Below are 17,461 nucleotides of genomic sequence, written 5' to 3' on the forward strand. Positions count from 1 at the left end.
TTAGGCTTTAGAGGTGTTATATGGATTTTCGGTTCAACCTGGACCAAGTTCGGTCCAATCAAAAAGGACCAAAAGAGTCCAGCGAGCAATTTGGAAAATTTACACTTTTTTATCTAACCGGGTGAACTGTTGGCTCGAGTCGGTTCGACTAAAGTGGCAGTTTGGCTCGACTGAAATTGGACAATTCTGTCTAGCAACAAACTAGATTATCCCTAGGTATTTTCGGTCAAACTGGACACACTTAGGTCCAACTGAATATATAGCCGTTAAGATCCGTTGGAGCCTTTTTCTAATAAAATGGGCACTCAGACCTTGGCTTGATATGTGATTTTTTAGTATTTTTAGAGGTCATATGCTTGCAACTCCTATCCCAAGCTTCTAAACTATAAATAAAAAATATTCAAGTCATCTTCCTTGTGATTCATCACTCCAATGAGCATTCCAAGCTCCATTTCAAGATATACATGCTCCCTTGCATTCTTTATAAATTAAACACCAACCTATAGGTAAATTCTCATGATAGATGAATCCCCAATTGGAACCAACTATAGTTGAAGAGATTCCACTATTATCTCTTTACCTTGACATCCTCATTGCTACATTCCTACAAGGTAGCCGATTGTTAGAATTGAAGAATATGTACATTAAAGATCGGGAGAGCAAAGGAGAAGTCACATCAAGTTCATTGAGCATATCAAGAAGATGCTATCAACAAGGCTCATCCAAACTGTGTAAGTTTTTAATTAGAGTTCGTCGAGTTTGAAGCCTAAACTCAAACAGGTCCTTGTGTAGGACCGGCTCTGGCGGGAGTGTACTTAGGTTCATGTGTAGGACTACATTGGTTCTAGATTAGCCTATAGAAAATCTAGCAAGTCTCTGTGAGAACCACCGACATATGTGTATACATGTAGGTCCTAATGTAGGACTACCTCTAATAGGAGTATACGTAAGTCCTTCTGTAGGACCGCATAGGTTATTAGTTAGCCTATAGAAAACCTTCTTAAGTCTCCGAGAGAGCCACCAACATGGGTGCGTATGTGTAGATCCTTGCGTAGGACCGCCATCGACACTGGTGTGTACGTGTAGGTTTGTGGTGAACCTAGTGAAAACTATTGTAAATATTTTTTGTGAACCTATGGAAAATCAATTGAGATAGTGAAATCCGGTGCACCGAGTTTTAGTGCATTAGCCGAGAGTGGAGTAGGATTAAGTCAGACTACCATACATTGTGTTTGTGATTGCTTATATGTTTACAATTCTATTATGCTTATATTGTATGCTAAGCGCTTAATTCATATCAAACACATTGATATTTCACATTTCATCTCATAGACTCTTTGCACATTTAGTTATATTTATTATAGTTTATGATCTCGAACTCACTTAATCAAATTATTTGATAAATAATTTTAAGTGGTCCTATTCACCCTCATTTTAGGAATTAGCCATAGTTCAAAGCTCCGCAAGCTTCCTCATGTCCTGGTATCATGTTAGATAATCGTGCAATTTTATGCGGGTCCCACACCAGTGAGCCCATTATCCTATGATAAAAAAAACAAGGGAGGGGGGATGACGGGTTGATCGACCTCTCACACTCATACTTTGACGGTTAGATGATCGGACGGTCGAATATCATCTTCTTCCCCTAAACTCTCTCTCTCTCTCTCTCTCTCTCTCTCTCTCTCTCTCTCTCTCTCTATCTCTTCTCCTAATCTTTCTTTCTTTTCTTTTCTTTTCTTTTTCTCACTCTCTTTTCTTTCTTTCTTTTTTCTAGCTCTAATGGTGAGAACATGTGGGGGCTTATGACCCTGGGGTTATTGTAAAATGTGGTGGGATAGAGAGGGAAGAGAAGAAAGAGAGGAGTAGAATGGGGAGAGGGAAAGAGAGAAAGGAAGGGTAGCATGGGAGAGGGCATGGAGTGGTATGTGAAAAGGGATGGAAGAGATGGGCTTGCTTGACTTTTGTGGTGAGAAGGGCATGGGTAATGGGGGCATTTTGAGAACTTTCGGTGATAGGTGGGGGGGTAGTGCAGAGGTAATTTAGGTCTTTTGGCTAGGAGGTTATCGTGTTGGTTGAAACTGGTATAAGGATTGTTTAGGAATTTCTAAAAAGTGGTCTTTATGAGATTCCTTCAAAATTTCTAGAATTGGGCTCCACTCGCTACACTCATGTGCATCATAATGTCTCGATTTAAATAAGCGCATGTATCTCACTAATTGGGTATTGCAATGGTACGCGCCGCACGTCATTGGAATATGGTGAATGTTGAATTATCATTCCTCATTTAAGAGGATAAACAATATAAAATCGATTGGATAATCTTAATATATTTAAAGAGATGAAAATGAATGATTATGAATTTCTCTTGTCATCCACATAAATCCCTTTTAAGTCAAGAAGTAGAAGTTTACTCCACCAAGTACCAATCCATTCGACATATATTGAAACTTTTATATATGAATTTGCGCTATATGTATATTAAAAGTTCCCACTGAAGGAATGGAATTTACTATATGGAGGTGACATTTTTATAATTTGAAAAGGTAGTTGTTAAGGTTTAGTACTTGTAAGAATCCGAAATGAACGCTAACACATATTGTAGAGATCGTATGGCATGTTATATATGTCATTTAAGAAAAGGAATGTCTAGTCTGAAAAAAGAGCTTCAACTGAAGATGACAACTCAAGAGTTAAAGGGAATAACAAGTCAACAATAGTTAAGTGTTGGGTCTCCACATTAAGATTTATCTCTTAAACATCTACTTTCTTTGTACATGCGGCCCACCTGAAAGACTGAAACCCAACTGCCCACTAGATGAACAGCCTTGATAGTTCATAAGTGCACCACACAAATAGTACGAGAACTGATCACATACAGGTGCCGGTGTCACACCTTAGTAGACCTACCATGAAGATTATTACCCTTCTCTCAAATATCAGGCTTACAGGCTCAGTTGGTAGGACACCTATATGTGGAATCGGGCAGCCGTTGTCTTTTGATCCAAGAACGGCCTGATTTTTTTTTAACCGGGTGCCTTCATGGAGCCTACCATTTTCATGGCACTGATGTCCTACACAAGTAGCATTTGGTGGGTGAAGATGGTACAGACATCACAGGGGAGTGTCACCTTGGTGCACACATGCAACATCCAGGCAATCCATAAGGCATGGCCCACCACATGCAAAAAAAGGCTGATTCATTCACCGGGTTGAGCCTAGGAAAGATCTTATTCAATGTTCTTATCGGATGTTGTTCACCTTGGACGAGCACAGCTTAAGATGGATAAGAGAGGTGGGCCACTCAGTCCATCCATTGAAGGGACAAATTAAAAAACAAAAAAACAAAAAAACAAAACAAAACAAAAAGAAGAAGAAAAATATAATTTCCTGATAATCTGGGCACTGAGACCATCAAACAAGATACAATTATCACAATTAAGCAAAACAAAACCAGCCCCAGACCCTATCAAATAAATATGGTTTGCTCCTCTGTCATCGGACATGCAAGCGAAGTGGTGGGAATCCTTGTCCTACTTCCTCCGTGAATAGTGACTCCGTCTTCCTCTGTACAGAAGAACAGCCAAAACTAGCTCTTGGATAACGGCCGTGCTCCAATTTTAACTCAGCTGGTTTCACCGGAGCTGAATCCACATTGCATTTTGTTGGGATCCATTTTACTCTCTCTCTCAAGATCGCATTTTCTCAGGACCCATTGCTGCATGTCTTATCCATGAGAAAACCAGGAAAAAAATTTGTCGATTGTCAGAGCTAAGGTAAAAACAATAGCAAGAAACAGGGGGAAGCATCTTTGCAAAAACAAAAGCATAACATACAACCCTCAAACAAGCATACAGGCACAATCGCCATATGTGCCACTTGTATGGAGTATACTTCACTCATCAGGAGGGGCCTGGCATGCAAATGACGTGACCCCAAAAATAGGTGGTGAGTGGTCCAAATGTAGTCCTTCAATGTGGACTACTGGCCATTTGTTTATCATCCATGGTTTTCAATGCATGTGAGGACCACCTGATGAGTGAAACGTTCTGATTTTCAGACCAGGGTATCGGCTGGGATGAGGGTCATACAACCAAAAAAAAAAAAAAAAACACCTAACATTACATGACGGGGATCTTCCAATCTGGGAGATTTCGAAACATATTTCCATCCATGGGGCATATCAGATCAATGGTTTGGATCACTAGACGGCCAGCCCAAGAATACTATCCATCCTGGGATGAGGGTCATACAATTCCTCATCTAAGGGCCTGTTCCTTGTTTGGTGAAGACGAAAACCTTGGAAAAGAAATTGATTTCCATGGAAATCTACCTTTACCTTCTTGAGGGAAAAAAAAAAACCTATGGAATTTGATTTCCATACCAAGGTTTTACTCAAAAAAGGAGAAACTTATGTCAAACATAGATTTCCAAGATCATAAGAGACAAATTCTCACATTTGACAGGTGACCTTTCAACATTTCCGTGCAAAACTGCATTCCCAACCGAACAAGGGAATTACTGTTGGATTCAGTAGCTTTCTATTTCCTGAGGATTCCGTAGGGGTTTCCCATGCCCACATGTTGGATTCTCTCTATTCAAAACAGGGGCCAAACACACAAGGAAACAGGAAACCGACTCAAATAGCCCGGACAAGGCTACAATGATGATGATACATATATGCAGTTAGATCCACACGAAGATTGAAGAGGCAATTCAGCAAATATGGCAATGTAGAACACGCGTGCAATATCTGGACAACTCATTGGGATCACTGTAAACAAGTACTAATCCAAAAAATAGGCTGATTCTCAATCGGGTTGTGGGGACATTAGGGTGGCAAGAGGTTGGGCTGGCCCAGTTGGTTTTAGCCACTGGCCAGATGCAGGTCAGGCTAGAGGCTGTAATAGAGGTCCACGGGTCACATCTGGGTGTCGATTTGAAGCCCAATTAATAAATAGATCCAGCCCAGCCCTAAGTTCCACACTATTTTCTTTTAAAGCCCAATTGAGGAATCAATTATGATGTTGATGGACATGCTGGACCTGAAATAGGACCAATTAGTAAAGGAACTGGGCCAGGGCCTGACTATTTGCCTGATTAATAATCGGGTTGGGCTTGGGTTGACCCCGAATCGATCTGAACCTGGCCCATTGCCATCACCCTTAAGCGGAAGGTTAGAAAGAAGATGGCCGATGCCCTACATTCTATACACGCATGCCCACTCGCTGAGTGGAACATCAGGATCTTGGGATCAGCCTGAATTCCATACACATGGAATGTTGGCACCAGTAAGGAATTGCATCTTCAGCGTCTCCTTGTGTAATAGTCAAGGCATTTTTTTCATCTTGCATGAAGGGCATACTAGGAAAGTTCAACAAAGACCACTAAAAGAAACAGCAAAAGTGAAAACCATGAAAAAAAGAATCCAAGTAATACCTTGCTTAGACAGAAATTTCAGAAGAAATGCAAAGCTTCGAGTCAGCACCGCCACTGATTATACTATCACCTTTCCACCAGTCAGCACATAGCACCTGTATTTTGCCAAAGCCATCAAGTTAGATAGCCTGTCTTCCATATAAGATGGATGAGAAGCCAAAGAATGAAAGGAGCTACCTTGTCTTTGTGTGAATCAATTACTGCCAGCGGCCACTGCAACAAAAGCATTCCTCAGAGATCAATCTTAATGTGGAAACTCGATGAACTCAAAAAACTTGCCAAGCCACAAATTAATTTGCCTAAAAAGGAACTGCAGTCAAAAGGAACAGAGCCCATTTGTGGCTGAAATAGGGGCATGTAGAAAACACAGTTTCTGTCACTTCCTGATGCACGAATTAAGGCTGGAATTGGACTGAGCTAACCCATAGGGCTTCCAGCACAACCATCACAGACCAAGCTGGCCCACAGTTGGAGCCCACACCTGAATTTCAAGCACAGCTTATAAATGGGCCTCTTCCCTGTCCTTCATCTATTGAGGCTAAGCTCAGGCACTGGCCAGGCTCATTATGCTTGTTTATAGCTATTACATGATGAACCAAGCCTAAATTTTGGGCCCAACTACAAAACAGGCCAGGCTAGGCCTTGGCCTGATTTTCTAGCCTGTTTAGTGTGTGCCAACATCATCCTGGCACAAGACAACCTAGCCCATTTTTTACCCGAATGGTCATGCATTCAGCTAAATGCCAGCGAAAGGACTTAGCCCTCCTAGAAAAATCGTATTCCCTTTCCTAGAAACTAGAAGAATTTGATCAAGTACTTGAAAATGCCACCAATCACTCAAAACTTAAGATCAAGTAATTGAAAATTCTCAATTGAACACTTCAAAATAATAATAGCAAAAACAACAAGAATAATAATAAAAGCAATGAGAAAACAAAAGAACGTTTACAATAAGTGTTTTTTTCTTTTTCTTTTTTCCCTCAAAAATTGTGATCGAGTAATTGAAAATTCTCAACTGAACACTTCAAAAAAATATTACAACAACAACAATAATAAAAGCAACGAGAAATAAATGAGGTTTACAATAACAGTTTTTCTTTTTCTTTTTCTTTCACAATATGATACATTATGACTTCATCTTTGGAATATGGATCATCTTCCATCATCCAAACTGTTTACATCAATGATGAGTCTCAAACTTGTACGGTGGATAGACAATAAATGAAACCTCTTAAATAATTAGATTCCTTCAACCATTTTTGTTGGCCCCTACTGCTTCGAAAATGGATGGACAACATAACCTTTATGTAAATGAAGGTTGTAATTTTTTATTTGAAATTTTTTTCGGGAATCCCCTATCCAAGTAGAGCCCTATGACATAAATGGTTTGAATCATTGAAAAAAAAAATCGAATGGAAGAAGTCCCGATGCATCATATTGCAATTTGTTGGCAGTATTCGAGCAAACAGAGGGAATGTGTGTGGATACATGCTGGTGTGGATTACACTCATAGAGAGAGAGGAGCACCCGAAATAGTTTAAATGGTGGAAGACAAACCCCCACTTTTCCAGTGTTGTGGCCCACTTGAGTTTTGGATGTTCCTTGATTTTGGACTGAAGTCCTAACAAGAGGCGGGGCAATAGATGTAGAGAGTGATGTCACACAGTAATCATGGCTGGTCCCACGCAGCCTTTGCTGCATGAGCTTCGTATAATATCTGTTGGTGTGGGCAATACACAAAGGAAGGGATCAACGGAGTGGGCTACTCGCATGAAAGAATAGTAACGACAAAAATGCCCCTGGTTGAAGGATTAGACACATTCCATTTTCCTTTTACAATCAAAGTTTATGCCCCTCCCCAAGACTAATTGCAGGGGTAAAATTGACCAAATGATACTTGCATTATATATGGTAGAGATAGGAGTCACAACACACATTTTCAACTATTGAACATGGACAAAAACATTAAGGACAAACCACAAGACAACATAATAACAGTTGAGTTTGTTCTCAACAACTTCCAAATCGAGTTTCAAGTTTTAGAACCCCAAATCCAATATATAATTGGTGTATATATTTATAAAATAAGAGACCTTACCGCTGTTCTCAAATCCCACAGCATCACCTTTCCATCATAAGATGCTGAAAGCAAATGAAACCATGACTTGGTATGCCACTTGCAAGCTGTGATCCATGATGAGTGAGATGAGAACTGAAAAGTGGGAGCCAGAGTACCTGTGGGAAACAAGATTTAAAGTTAGATACAGATAATTAAAAAAAAAGTTAAAGAGACTATAAATCCTCTGGTATATCCAGTGCTCAATCAAAACCTGGTTTACGGGGATCCCATATCCTAAGAACGGGGTCAGAGCCACCAGCAGCAATGAGTGCAGAGCCTTCACCACCAACATCAAGGCAGTTGAGGACTTTCCCACAAACCTGTATGCAAGGATATTAGAAGGTTACAACTCGTGAATTGCTGGGTTTCAAGGTGTAGTTTGGACTGAAAACTTTTGAATGCTCCTTTTCAAAAGCCACATATGTGTCAGGGCCCACAAGAGCAATCAGCAAAGGAGTTATCCTTCTGCAGGTTATTCCTACAAAATAGGAAGTGAATAGAAATTTCCAACTTTCTTTTCAAAAGAGAAACCTGCGAAATGAAAACACTGCTCAATTGTATGTGGGGACCACCACACTTAAATTTTTTTGGAAACAGACCTTCAAAAGTCTGACAATCCAAACATTGCAAACAAATAAATAAATAAAAACAGAGCAAAAATGTTCTTTGATAGGGAAATTGAATGCCATAGGCATGCTCTGGCTTAAAGAATGTTTGACAATAGCAAGCCTTGTTTGACCCTCAAATGTGAAGTTCCCAGCTTTGAGAAGCTCAATTTAATGCTAACACCAAAATTGAGCTAACCGGAACAATATCCTTCATTTTTTTATATAACAAAAATGCGTAAGAGCAAGATAGCCACAAGAATGTTCTTCCTGTACCAAGTTCAAGGAGTCTTTGCCCGTTTCAACATCCCATCTTCTGAGAGAGTGATCCCAAGATGTGGAATATATAGTTTGATGTTCTGGCCAGATCACAGACGACACACATTGTGTGTGGCCCACAAGTGTTGAAACAGCACCCCCCTGAGTGACATGTAAAACAATCAAGAACAATAAAAAGCACCTCGCAGTAATAGGAAAAAAGCCCCAGATCACAAGAGGATAATCAAAGGAAACAAATGATCTACCAACTTAAAGAGGAAGCCTGTTGTCAATGGACATCAACAAACTCGGTTTGGATCAGCCTGAGCCTAGCCAGTTTATTTGTCAGGCCTGAAATACAGGCCCTGGCAAAACCCACAGGCGTCAACGACAGGCCCAAATCGTGACCATAGGAGCCATGGGTGGGGCTGGATCTGCGCTTTGGATCCGGATACAATAGAAAAATGTTTGAAAACTTGGCTTGGATCCTCCACCTTAATTTATTTGACCTTAAGGCCCAAGAATGGGGCAGCATGCTTAACAATAAGGCCTTGGCCTAGCCTGTGGCAGGATAGGACTGGAAGACTCATGGGGCCAACCCAGACCAGACCATTGAGAGCCCCTAATATACCAGTACTGTTTATGCATAATAACATCACCTATAATCTAGTTAAAGAAAAATCTCACTGCATGGTTTTTGCACCAATACCATAATAATATCCTCTCAGCATGAAGGAACGAACCAGAATATTCAGGTTCCCCAGCTGGGATTTGTCTATTTTCTTTTTCTTTTTGACAATTGGGATTTCTCATCGGAAATGCAAATCTCCTGAGCAGCAGTTCAAGTGAAACACAAAATAGAATACCTCTAATTGGGATTCTTCATATAAGCTTGTATTAGCATCCACCTTTCTCTTCTTTATTGCTAGATCACCTTCGGCATCATAATCTGTTTTCCACAACTTGATAGAACAGTCCCAGGAACCAGAACATACCTAAACAAGTGTAACAGAAACAAAAGAACAACAAGTGTTTAGCACCACATTACTAGGGCAAGAGGAATAAATTGCGAGTTCCAACTTCAAGATACTATTTACAGTTTGATCCCTGCTAAGGGTATTAGCTTCAAGATGACTGAGAATCCTTTTCACTGCAAATACGTGCTAGATGCTAAAGGTATTCGCTTCAAGATGGAATCCTCTTCACAGCAAATATGTGCAAGATGCTGTCCACCATCAGACAGATCCGGCCATCAACATCTCTTGCCCAAAAGTCAGGCAAGTCCACTCACATGGAGATTTATGCACGTAAGACAAGATGGATTTTTTTTTTTTGTAAAAAAAAAAAAAACTGACCAGTGAACCAGGCCCACAATCAGTGTCCATGCATATAGCCCAATTGATGAGTATATCTGCCTTATTTTTGGCAAGGGCTTGTTCATGGTAGAGCCTTCCTGATGAACAGCTGGGATCTTGCCAATGTTGTCAAAACCGTTATCGTTTCACAAATCATCACAGGGGTCAAATCATATGAAATAACAAATTAGTATTGCAAAGTGCAAGATTTTTTTCCCTATATTCTTAAAAATTTTGAAAAAGAAAAAGAAAAACATGTATAAATCTGCAAAAAAAAAAAAAACAATAATCCATTCCATCAATATGCACGAAGAAAAGTAATAAATATCATGATATTATCAATTGAGAACCCATATAGGGTTATACACAGTGTTCGAAATATCGGTATCGCGTTACGTATTGCACTTTTGGGATACGGATACGTATTGGTTATCACATGGGATATATCGGTTGCATCACATAATGTATCATTGTTGTTGGAAACATGGGCAAACATTGGGAAATTGGTTGAATTTTTCAATGAAACTTCAGTGATTGTTAAAAAAGACATCAATAATCACCTATAAATCAAAACATTACAAAAAAACAAGTGCACATAATAGGTTTTCTATGTATGGGGTCCTAATCGATGCATTGTCTAACTGAATTGATGCAAGTATATTTAAAGTCTATTTGTATAGTTTATAAATTTAAGAAGATGTGTGGAAACACAAGCAATACATTCAAAAGCACAAGAAGAATTACTGGATCAGGTTACGTGTTTGATTTTATGTTCGGACTTGAATATTGCAACCGATTTGCGAGAAATTGGGAATTTTTTATTTTTTTCAATTTTCCTCAACTTAGCCCATCTCCTCCAAATCTCGAAATCGAAGCTCCCAATCTAAAATCATGGATTTGTAACAATTTGACAAGAAGGAAAAATCAAAAATAAAAAAAATCGAAAATCAAAAATAAAAAATGCTCACCGGATCGAAAATGTGGGATATATCCCACTACTTGTGGGTTTTGTATCGCACAGCTGGGATACGAGATATATCGTGGGATATATCGGCCAATATCATCAATACTTAAAACACTGGTTATACCTATCATGATAGCATTAAAGGATTATTCCCTTGAAGCACCTAAATGGCGCAAGAGCTACAACTGAAACGAAAAAGAACAATCACACCCCTTTGGGGGATTTTATACAAGTGACTCCTTCAACAACAAAACCCATAGCCTTGCTAAATACCTCCATCACCAACTCAGATTCATTTGAAAGCATCTCCCATTCTCGCCCCAAATCATCCACAAAAAGGCCAACAAGAACAGCCTCCAAACCACCCTCAGTTTCTTGCCAAGCCCCACTCCGTGCCTAGCCGTGAAGAACTCTCCCATCGAACCTGGCATAATCCACACCATATCAAACAAGCTGAGAACCCGCAACACATTCTCCATGCAACCAGGCAATGAATAAAAAGGTGGTCAACTGTCTCTGCATCCACTGTAAACAGCACCTACATATTCAGAAGGACCATTGCCCTCCTTTGAAGAGTATCAATGGTCAGCACTTATTTCCTCCCAGCTAGCTAGGTAAACGCCACAACTTTCAAGGGAGCCCCATAAAGCTAGATACCCCCCCCCCCCCCCGTTTACTCCTTTAACCAGACCATCCTGTCTCGATCGTCTCTCGTCAGGGAGTAGTGTTGGAGATGATCCAAAAATGCCACAAACTCCTCCACTTCTTTGTCCGACCAGTTCCTTCGGCACAAAGGGAGCCAAACAACAATATTGCTGCTCAACAAGAAGCATTTGGCGACCGAAACGTTATCCTCCAGAGAGTTAAGCAACACTTGGGAACATCTGCAGGAGGGGAATTTTCCTTCTGTTTTTTTTTTTTTTTTTGTCTTTTAGATCCCCGAAAAAGATAACTTGATTTCTTTGTTTTGGATTTTTGAATATCAAAAACCATAAATCTCCATCACTTGTTCTCCTCCGTGGAATTTTTTATTTTTTAAATAAAGGAGGGTCCTTTTACGTGTTTTAAAAGAAAAATGGTAAAAAAAAATTGAATAAAACATGGAGTTGATTTTAATGTAGTTTTGCGCCCCACTTATGCTTTTATATATATATATATATATGATACGCTTTGAATCGTAAAACATATGATTTGACAACCTTGGATCCTATACATGTTTGTGATATTAGCACATGTGCCATGAAGAGGATTACCAATCCTCTTTGCCTGAATATCCTTGACACTTCTCTTTTAGTTTCAAGGTAAAAAAAGCTCTGACCATCTCCTCCGAAGGACCAGATGAGACGCTTTGGACGGAAGACGTATGCCCACTCAGAATTTTGAATGCAGTAATATTTGTAGTATGATTCAAAGGCTCATCTGCATCAAACTTTTAAGGTATAAAAAGGAACATCAGTACTTTAGATAAAGTTCTCAATCAAAGATAAAGCATCAGTTATTGAGAGAGAGAGAGAGAGAGAGAGAGAGAGCACTAGTTCTGCCATACCTTCCACAACCTCAATGTGCGATCTTTTGAAGCGGTGACAAGACGGATGATGCTACCACTCTCAGCACCTGCAGAAGTACAGAACTGTCTAATCGTTGAACCAACTGATAAGCTTTGGTTGGACGCATACAATGCATAAGGATCTGTAGGCTTTTTTCCCCCCTGTCGATGGATAATACAAGGGTGCATATGCAACAACATATGGATATGACATACATATGCACACTAAAAGGTATGTAAAGATAAAGACCAAAATACAAGAATGCTAATTACAGACACCCCATCTTCAAGTTCCAAACAGAACTCACCACTTGTACCAGCATTGCACCTGTGCAGGCTCCATGATATTCATAGGATGGTCCTCATGGTTCATGTCTTGTCCCGAAAATCAAGCCAGCCCATCAGGACAGCAACAGATATTTGTTGAATGCACTTGGTTATCATTTGCCTCACTGATCATTTACCATGCAATTGTGGCCCAACCAATAAATGATGCAGTTGAATTTTTTGGCTAAGAAACATTCACCATGGAAACCCCACATTTGCACTTGAAGACGGGATGTCTGGAATTATCATTCCCACCCCAAATATAGGCAAAAGTCTACAGCGTGCCATCATACAATGGAATCCGTCAAATTTACTCGGGGATATTGAGATAAGTTCATCAAAATTCCACATGCAATGTTTACAACAACCTTTCGGATTGATGATACTGACAGAAGTAATTGCATCGCTGTGGCCTGCTAGAGTGTGCGTGCACAAACCACCAGCTTTCCATATCCTAGCATTAAAAAAGACACATCAGCTACTGCACCATCACAATATATCAGTCCTGAAGAATCAGGGCTTGTGATGTGCTCATGCGCCAGCCCCTACATCTGGGTCCATCGTTTGGTGGACCATTAATTTGATGGTCCACACTGTGGATTGGTAATCCCAAGATCTTCTGGAATGTAAGATCATAGTCACCCAATCACAGGCCTTTTCCAAACAGCTGCTGTATTTTCCCCTTTCCCATCTGTTTGTTGTCCACTGATCAAGGGTTAGGATGTTCCAACATGAAAGATTTGTGGGGCAACCAACATCCATGGCGGGCCATCAAATCAATGATCGTGGCCAGGGAGCCATGGTCGTCTTGTATAGACTGAGAACATTAGGGCAATATGTCTCCTGATGCCTCAGGATCAGATAAACCCTCTTTCCACATTCACTGAGTACCATCTAATGAAGAAACTAATAGCAATGAATATTGCATTCTTAGGGCCTGTTTGTTTCACCACTTATCCCAGTAATGGAAAGGAAAAGTGTCACTATTACAATTTTACGAACACCAAACCAAACACAGGTCGCCGGTCAAATGCAAAGATGTATTCAGGAGGCAGGTAGAGAAATTTGTAATCATTGAACTTTTTCATGATATTACCATGAAAAAGTCAAATCCAAACAGCAACATCAATGTATTTTGGTGATGATTTGACATTAAAGTAATGCAAAAACTCCATCTTTACGATTTAACCACTAATAAACCAAACATGGGAATCAGCAGTCAAATGCAGATGTTGTCAGGAGACAGGTAAAGAATTTTGTAATCATTGCATATTTCCTTTACATTACTGTAGTAATTAATGAAACAACAGGCCCTTAAAGTAAATACAGATGGTAAAATTAACGAAAACTCGTTGGAAAAACTCACCTTCCGTAACTGTCATAGCACCCTGTCAATATGAAGCTGCCAGAGAACATGTGTTAGAGTGACAACGAAATATAAAAGGGCTCAGAAGACATTTTAACAGGAAATGAGGAACTCATGGCTCACTATTGTTACAATTTATTCCAGGGTTAATAGTTGAATTTCCTGACCACAGATGCAAAACCATTGCAAAATTTTCTAAATAACAACACAGAGAAGATCAGGGTATGGAGTAATCATATGAACCTCAAGCTGAAAATATGCATGGAACACTGTTCAAAGGGGGGGGACATAGTACCTGCCCTTGAGTTTGTATGAGCAGGCCTATGGGTCAGTTATCCAGAATACTGATCTCGGACCTACCATAGATCGGGATTCCCTTAAAAAAAATCCCTGATGTAGGAGGAAGTGGGCCCAAGATGTACAGGAAGAAGATGAAACCAATAGATTTCAAAGCAATTATGATGGTAGGCTGTTTTTGCCACCCATCAATAGGAAAGCTTACTGAATAAGATGTCCAGCGAGCCAAAGATCATGTGATTTGAACACCAATTGAGCAGGTTATGACCAAAATACAGTCACGGTATCAAGTAATCATGGTAATCTAAAAGATGGCGTACTCATGTGGCAATTTTGTCAAATGGCATATGCAGTAGTACTATGTGACCAAAGGGGGCTGTGTGCATATCCGATCACACAATCGCATATCCCCTCCCATAGACCCCAAAGAGTTAAAAAACAAATAAAGAAAATAGAAAATTCAAGCAAAAATAAAAAATACAAAAAATATATATTAAAAAAAAAATACATAAAAAGACTTATAAGTGTAGGGATGTTTCTATAGTTTTATTACCTATTTCATAACAATTTTGTTATTTATTACATCTATTAGACTATTACTATTACACTATAACAAGTCAACTAAAAAATACACCAATGAATGCATATACTAAAAAATGTGGAAAAAAAAAAAAAGAAAACAGAAATTTTATTGATGTGATTTTGAATAAAGATAACTAAAAATTGAAATACATTATACAAATTCAAATTTTAAAAATTCAAAATTGGCTCAATGCCATTGCCATTGCTATTGGTGTGTACCAGAAATATACTATACACATGGAGTAAGACTGTAGGAGAGTAAGAGAGAGTATTAAAATGAGAGAATAAGAGAGTAGAGAATGTGTAATGAAAATGGGGAGAGTGCCTACTTATAGGGAAAAAAATGGAAACAAACAAAAGCCAGAGAGAGAGAAAAAGTCCCCAGCGGTCATAAATACAGGTTCCTATTATCATTGGTTTGTCAACCTTCGAAAATTCTAAAAGTTTCTGAAGTCATTGTGTGGTCAGAGAAATGCTCTGTAAGTTAATTTGAATAGCAAGTTGGAAGTCGTTAGTTAAAGTTTATTGGGTGGCAATGCATTGGGCTACCTGGTACAGCCGTGAAGGCCAAGGCTTCGGCCCCTAAACTCAGCCCGAAGGCTTGGCTTGGGCTAAAAATCTTGGCCCAGTGTCTATGCCAGGTTGGGCTGGGCCAATGGCAAATAGCTTGGCCTTAGGCACTGGTGTATATAGTATGTAGTGTTAGTGTTTCAAAAATCATCAATAATATCAGTATTATCGGTGATATTATCAGTATCGCCAGGTAACCCAATTGTTTGTTTGAGTTTCAAATATTGACGAGATATCACTGATAAATCATTGAATGTTGATAATATCGTGCATCGTCAATATATCAAGCTTCTCACCTTCATATAAATTTCAAAGATTGCTTGTAGTGGCAATAATGTCCATTTCCTCTTTCTACAGTAGCCCCATGAGTAAATATAGAAAAAAATACAAAACAAGGAATCTCCCCATTTTTATTTTTTTTCTAGATCTTAGTTTGTGAGTGGAAATCGGCAATCGAAGCTCAAATTTGGGTGCGAAATCATGGGTCAAAGCATCAAGGAACCGGAATTTTTATTTTTAAAAAAAAATGAAGAAAAAATTCAAAAAAAAAAAAAAAGTTTTTAACCAAAAATAAATAAATAAATAAATTGGGGATCTAGTTACGGAGTGGATTTCAACCATAGCTCTTCCATTTTCGTGAATTAGATCCCTCAATTTGGGAATATTTTTGGAAAATGGGGAAAACGTGCAAAAATAAGAATAATAATAATAAAATAATTGAAATTTTGTTTTTTCTTAGGGTGGATTACGACCACTCCTCTTCCATTTTCCAAAATCAAATCTCTCAATTTGGGGGAAATTTTGGCAAAGGGGAAAAATGTGTGTAAATATGCGAAAATCATTAAAAAAATTTCAAAAAAAATGATTTTTTTTTTTTTGGTATCTAGTTAGGGAGTGGATTTCGACCACGCCTCTTTAATTTTTAGATTTTTTAATCATTTAAAAATTCAAGAATGCAAAAAAAAAAAAAAAAAGCTTTATTTTTAAAAATAATAGCACTTTTTTTTCTTTTCTTTTTTTTTTTAAAATTTTAAGATTGAAGGTTTTTTGAAGGGGGTGGTAGCAACCCATAGGCAAAACATGCAAAGAGTCAACAAAACAAAAACAATCGGAACAAAGAAAAAAACCTCGGAGAAGCTAAACAACTCTAGAGAACCACAAACAGAAAGAGGAATAGACCTAAGAGAAGCTATACAACTCAAAACGACCCCCCAAAATCATAGGGAGACAAGCAACCCTGAAGTTAATTCATGGGAAACTTATTAATGTTTTCTTTATATATGATTAGTGATTTGTTGCATTTTTCAATAAAAAGTTTATTTTTTGGAGTTTTAAATTATGAAAAAATAAAAAATCTGATTACTTTATAAAATAATTATTTTATTTCATGATTATGGATGGATGTATGATTTGTATGTGTGGATGTGTGCATTGATGGATGGATAAATGGATGTGTTATGCATGTATGCATGGATGTATTAGTTCATGTATGCATGAATGCATGCATGGATGGCTGGATGGATCGTGTATGTATGCCTGCATGCATGAATGGGTGGATGGTTGGATGGATGGATTATGTATGCGGTATGTACGTATATATGCATGGATTGGATGGATGTATTAGTGTATGTATGCATAGATGGATGGAAGGATGGATTAATGTATGTATGGATAGACATGTATGGATGTATGAATAAATGCATAGATGGATGTGTCAGTGTATGTATGTATGGATGGATTAATGTATGTATGTATGTATGGATGGATGGATTAATGTGTGTATGTATGTATGGATGGATGGATGGATATACATGTATGGATGTATGTATGTTTGACTTTTTCTTTGATTTAGAAACAACTTTAAGTGATTATTGCATTTCTAATGATATTATTGGTATCAAATGAATTTAATTTGATTGCTATTGCACTGATTTCTTACGACAGTACATGCTTCTAGGCCCCATTAAATGGAAACTTATTATCTTTGCACCTTTTTTGCAATTTTTTTTTTCTATTCCTAAAGATGCAAATATGTG

The 17,461-nt window shown here is 38.6% G+C and overlaps 1 protein-coding gene across 6 annotated transcripts in view; it reads right to left on the minus strand.

Annotated features, from left to right (window-relative positions):
* Positions 1-3,366: 3,366 nt before the first annotated feature.
* LOC131219325 (ribosome biogenesis protein WDR12 homolog) overlaps positions 3,367-17,461 on the minus strand; it is a 36,422-nt gene continuing 22,327 nt past the window's right edge. For 4 of the 6 annotated variants that reach the window (XM_058214401.1, XM_058214403.1, XM_058214402.1 and 1 more), the window contains 11 exons: positions 13,977-14,012; positions 12,979-13,064; positions 12,284-12,351; positions 12,056-12,166; positions 9,285-9,413; positions 8,437-8,580; positions 7,767-7,875; positions 7,535-7,671; positions 5,614-5,649; positions 5,437-5,531; positions 3,367-3,723 (listed from right to left, as the gene is read on the minus strand). In XM_058214401.1, the coding sequence (XP_058070384.1) occupies positions 5,442-5,531; positions 5,614-5,649; positions 7,535-7,671; positions 7,767-7,875; positions 8,437-8,580; positions 9,285-9,413; positions 12,056-12,166; positions 12,284-12,351; positions 12,979-13,064; positions 13,977-14,012 (946 nt within the window). In that variant the 3' untranslated portion in view covers positions 3,367-3,723; positions 5,437-5,441. Of the gene's footprint in view, positions 3,724-4,103; positions 5,362-5,436; positions 5,532-5,613; positions 5,650-7,534; positions 7,672-7,766; positions 7,876-8,436; positions 8,581-9,284; positions 9,414-12,055; positions 12,167-12,283; positions 12,352-12,978; positions 13,065-13,976; positions 14,013-17,461 lie in introns of those variants that run through there. The other 2 variants (XM_058214399.1, XM_058214400.1) reach the window with 2 other exon arrangements.

This window comes from Magnolia sinica, chromosome 11 (assembly GCF_029962835.1).
Source record: "Magnolia sinica isolate HGM2019 chromosome 11, MsV1, whole genome shotgun sequence".
Classification (NCBI taxonomy): Eukaryota; Viridiplantae; Streptophyta; class Magnoliopsida; order Magnoliales; family Magnoliaceae; genus Magnolia; species Magnolia sinica.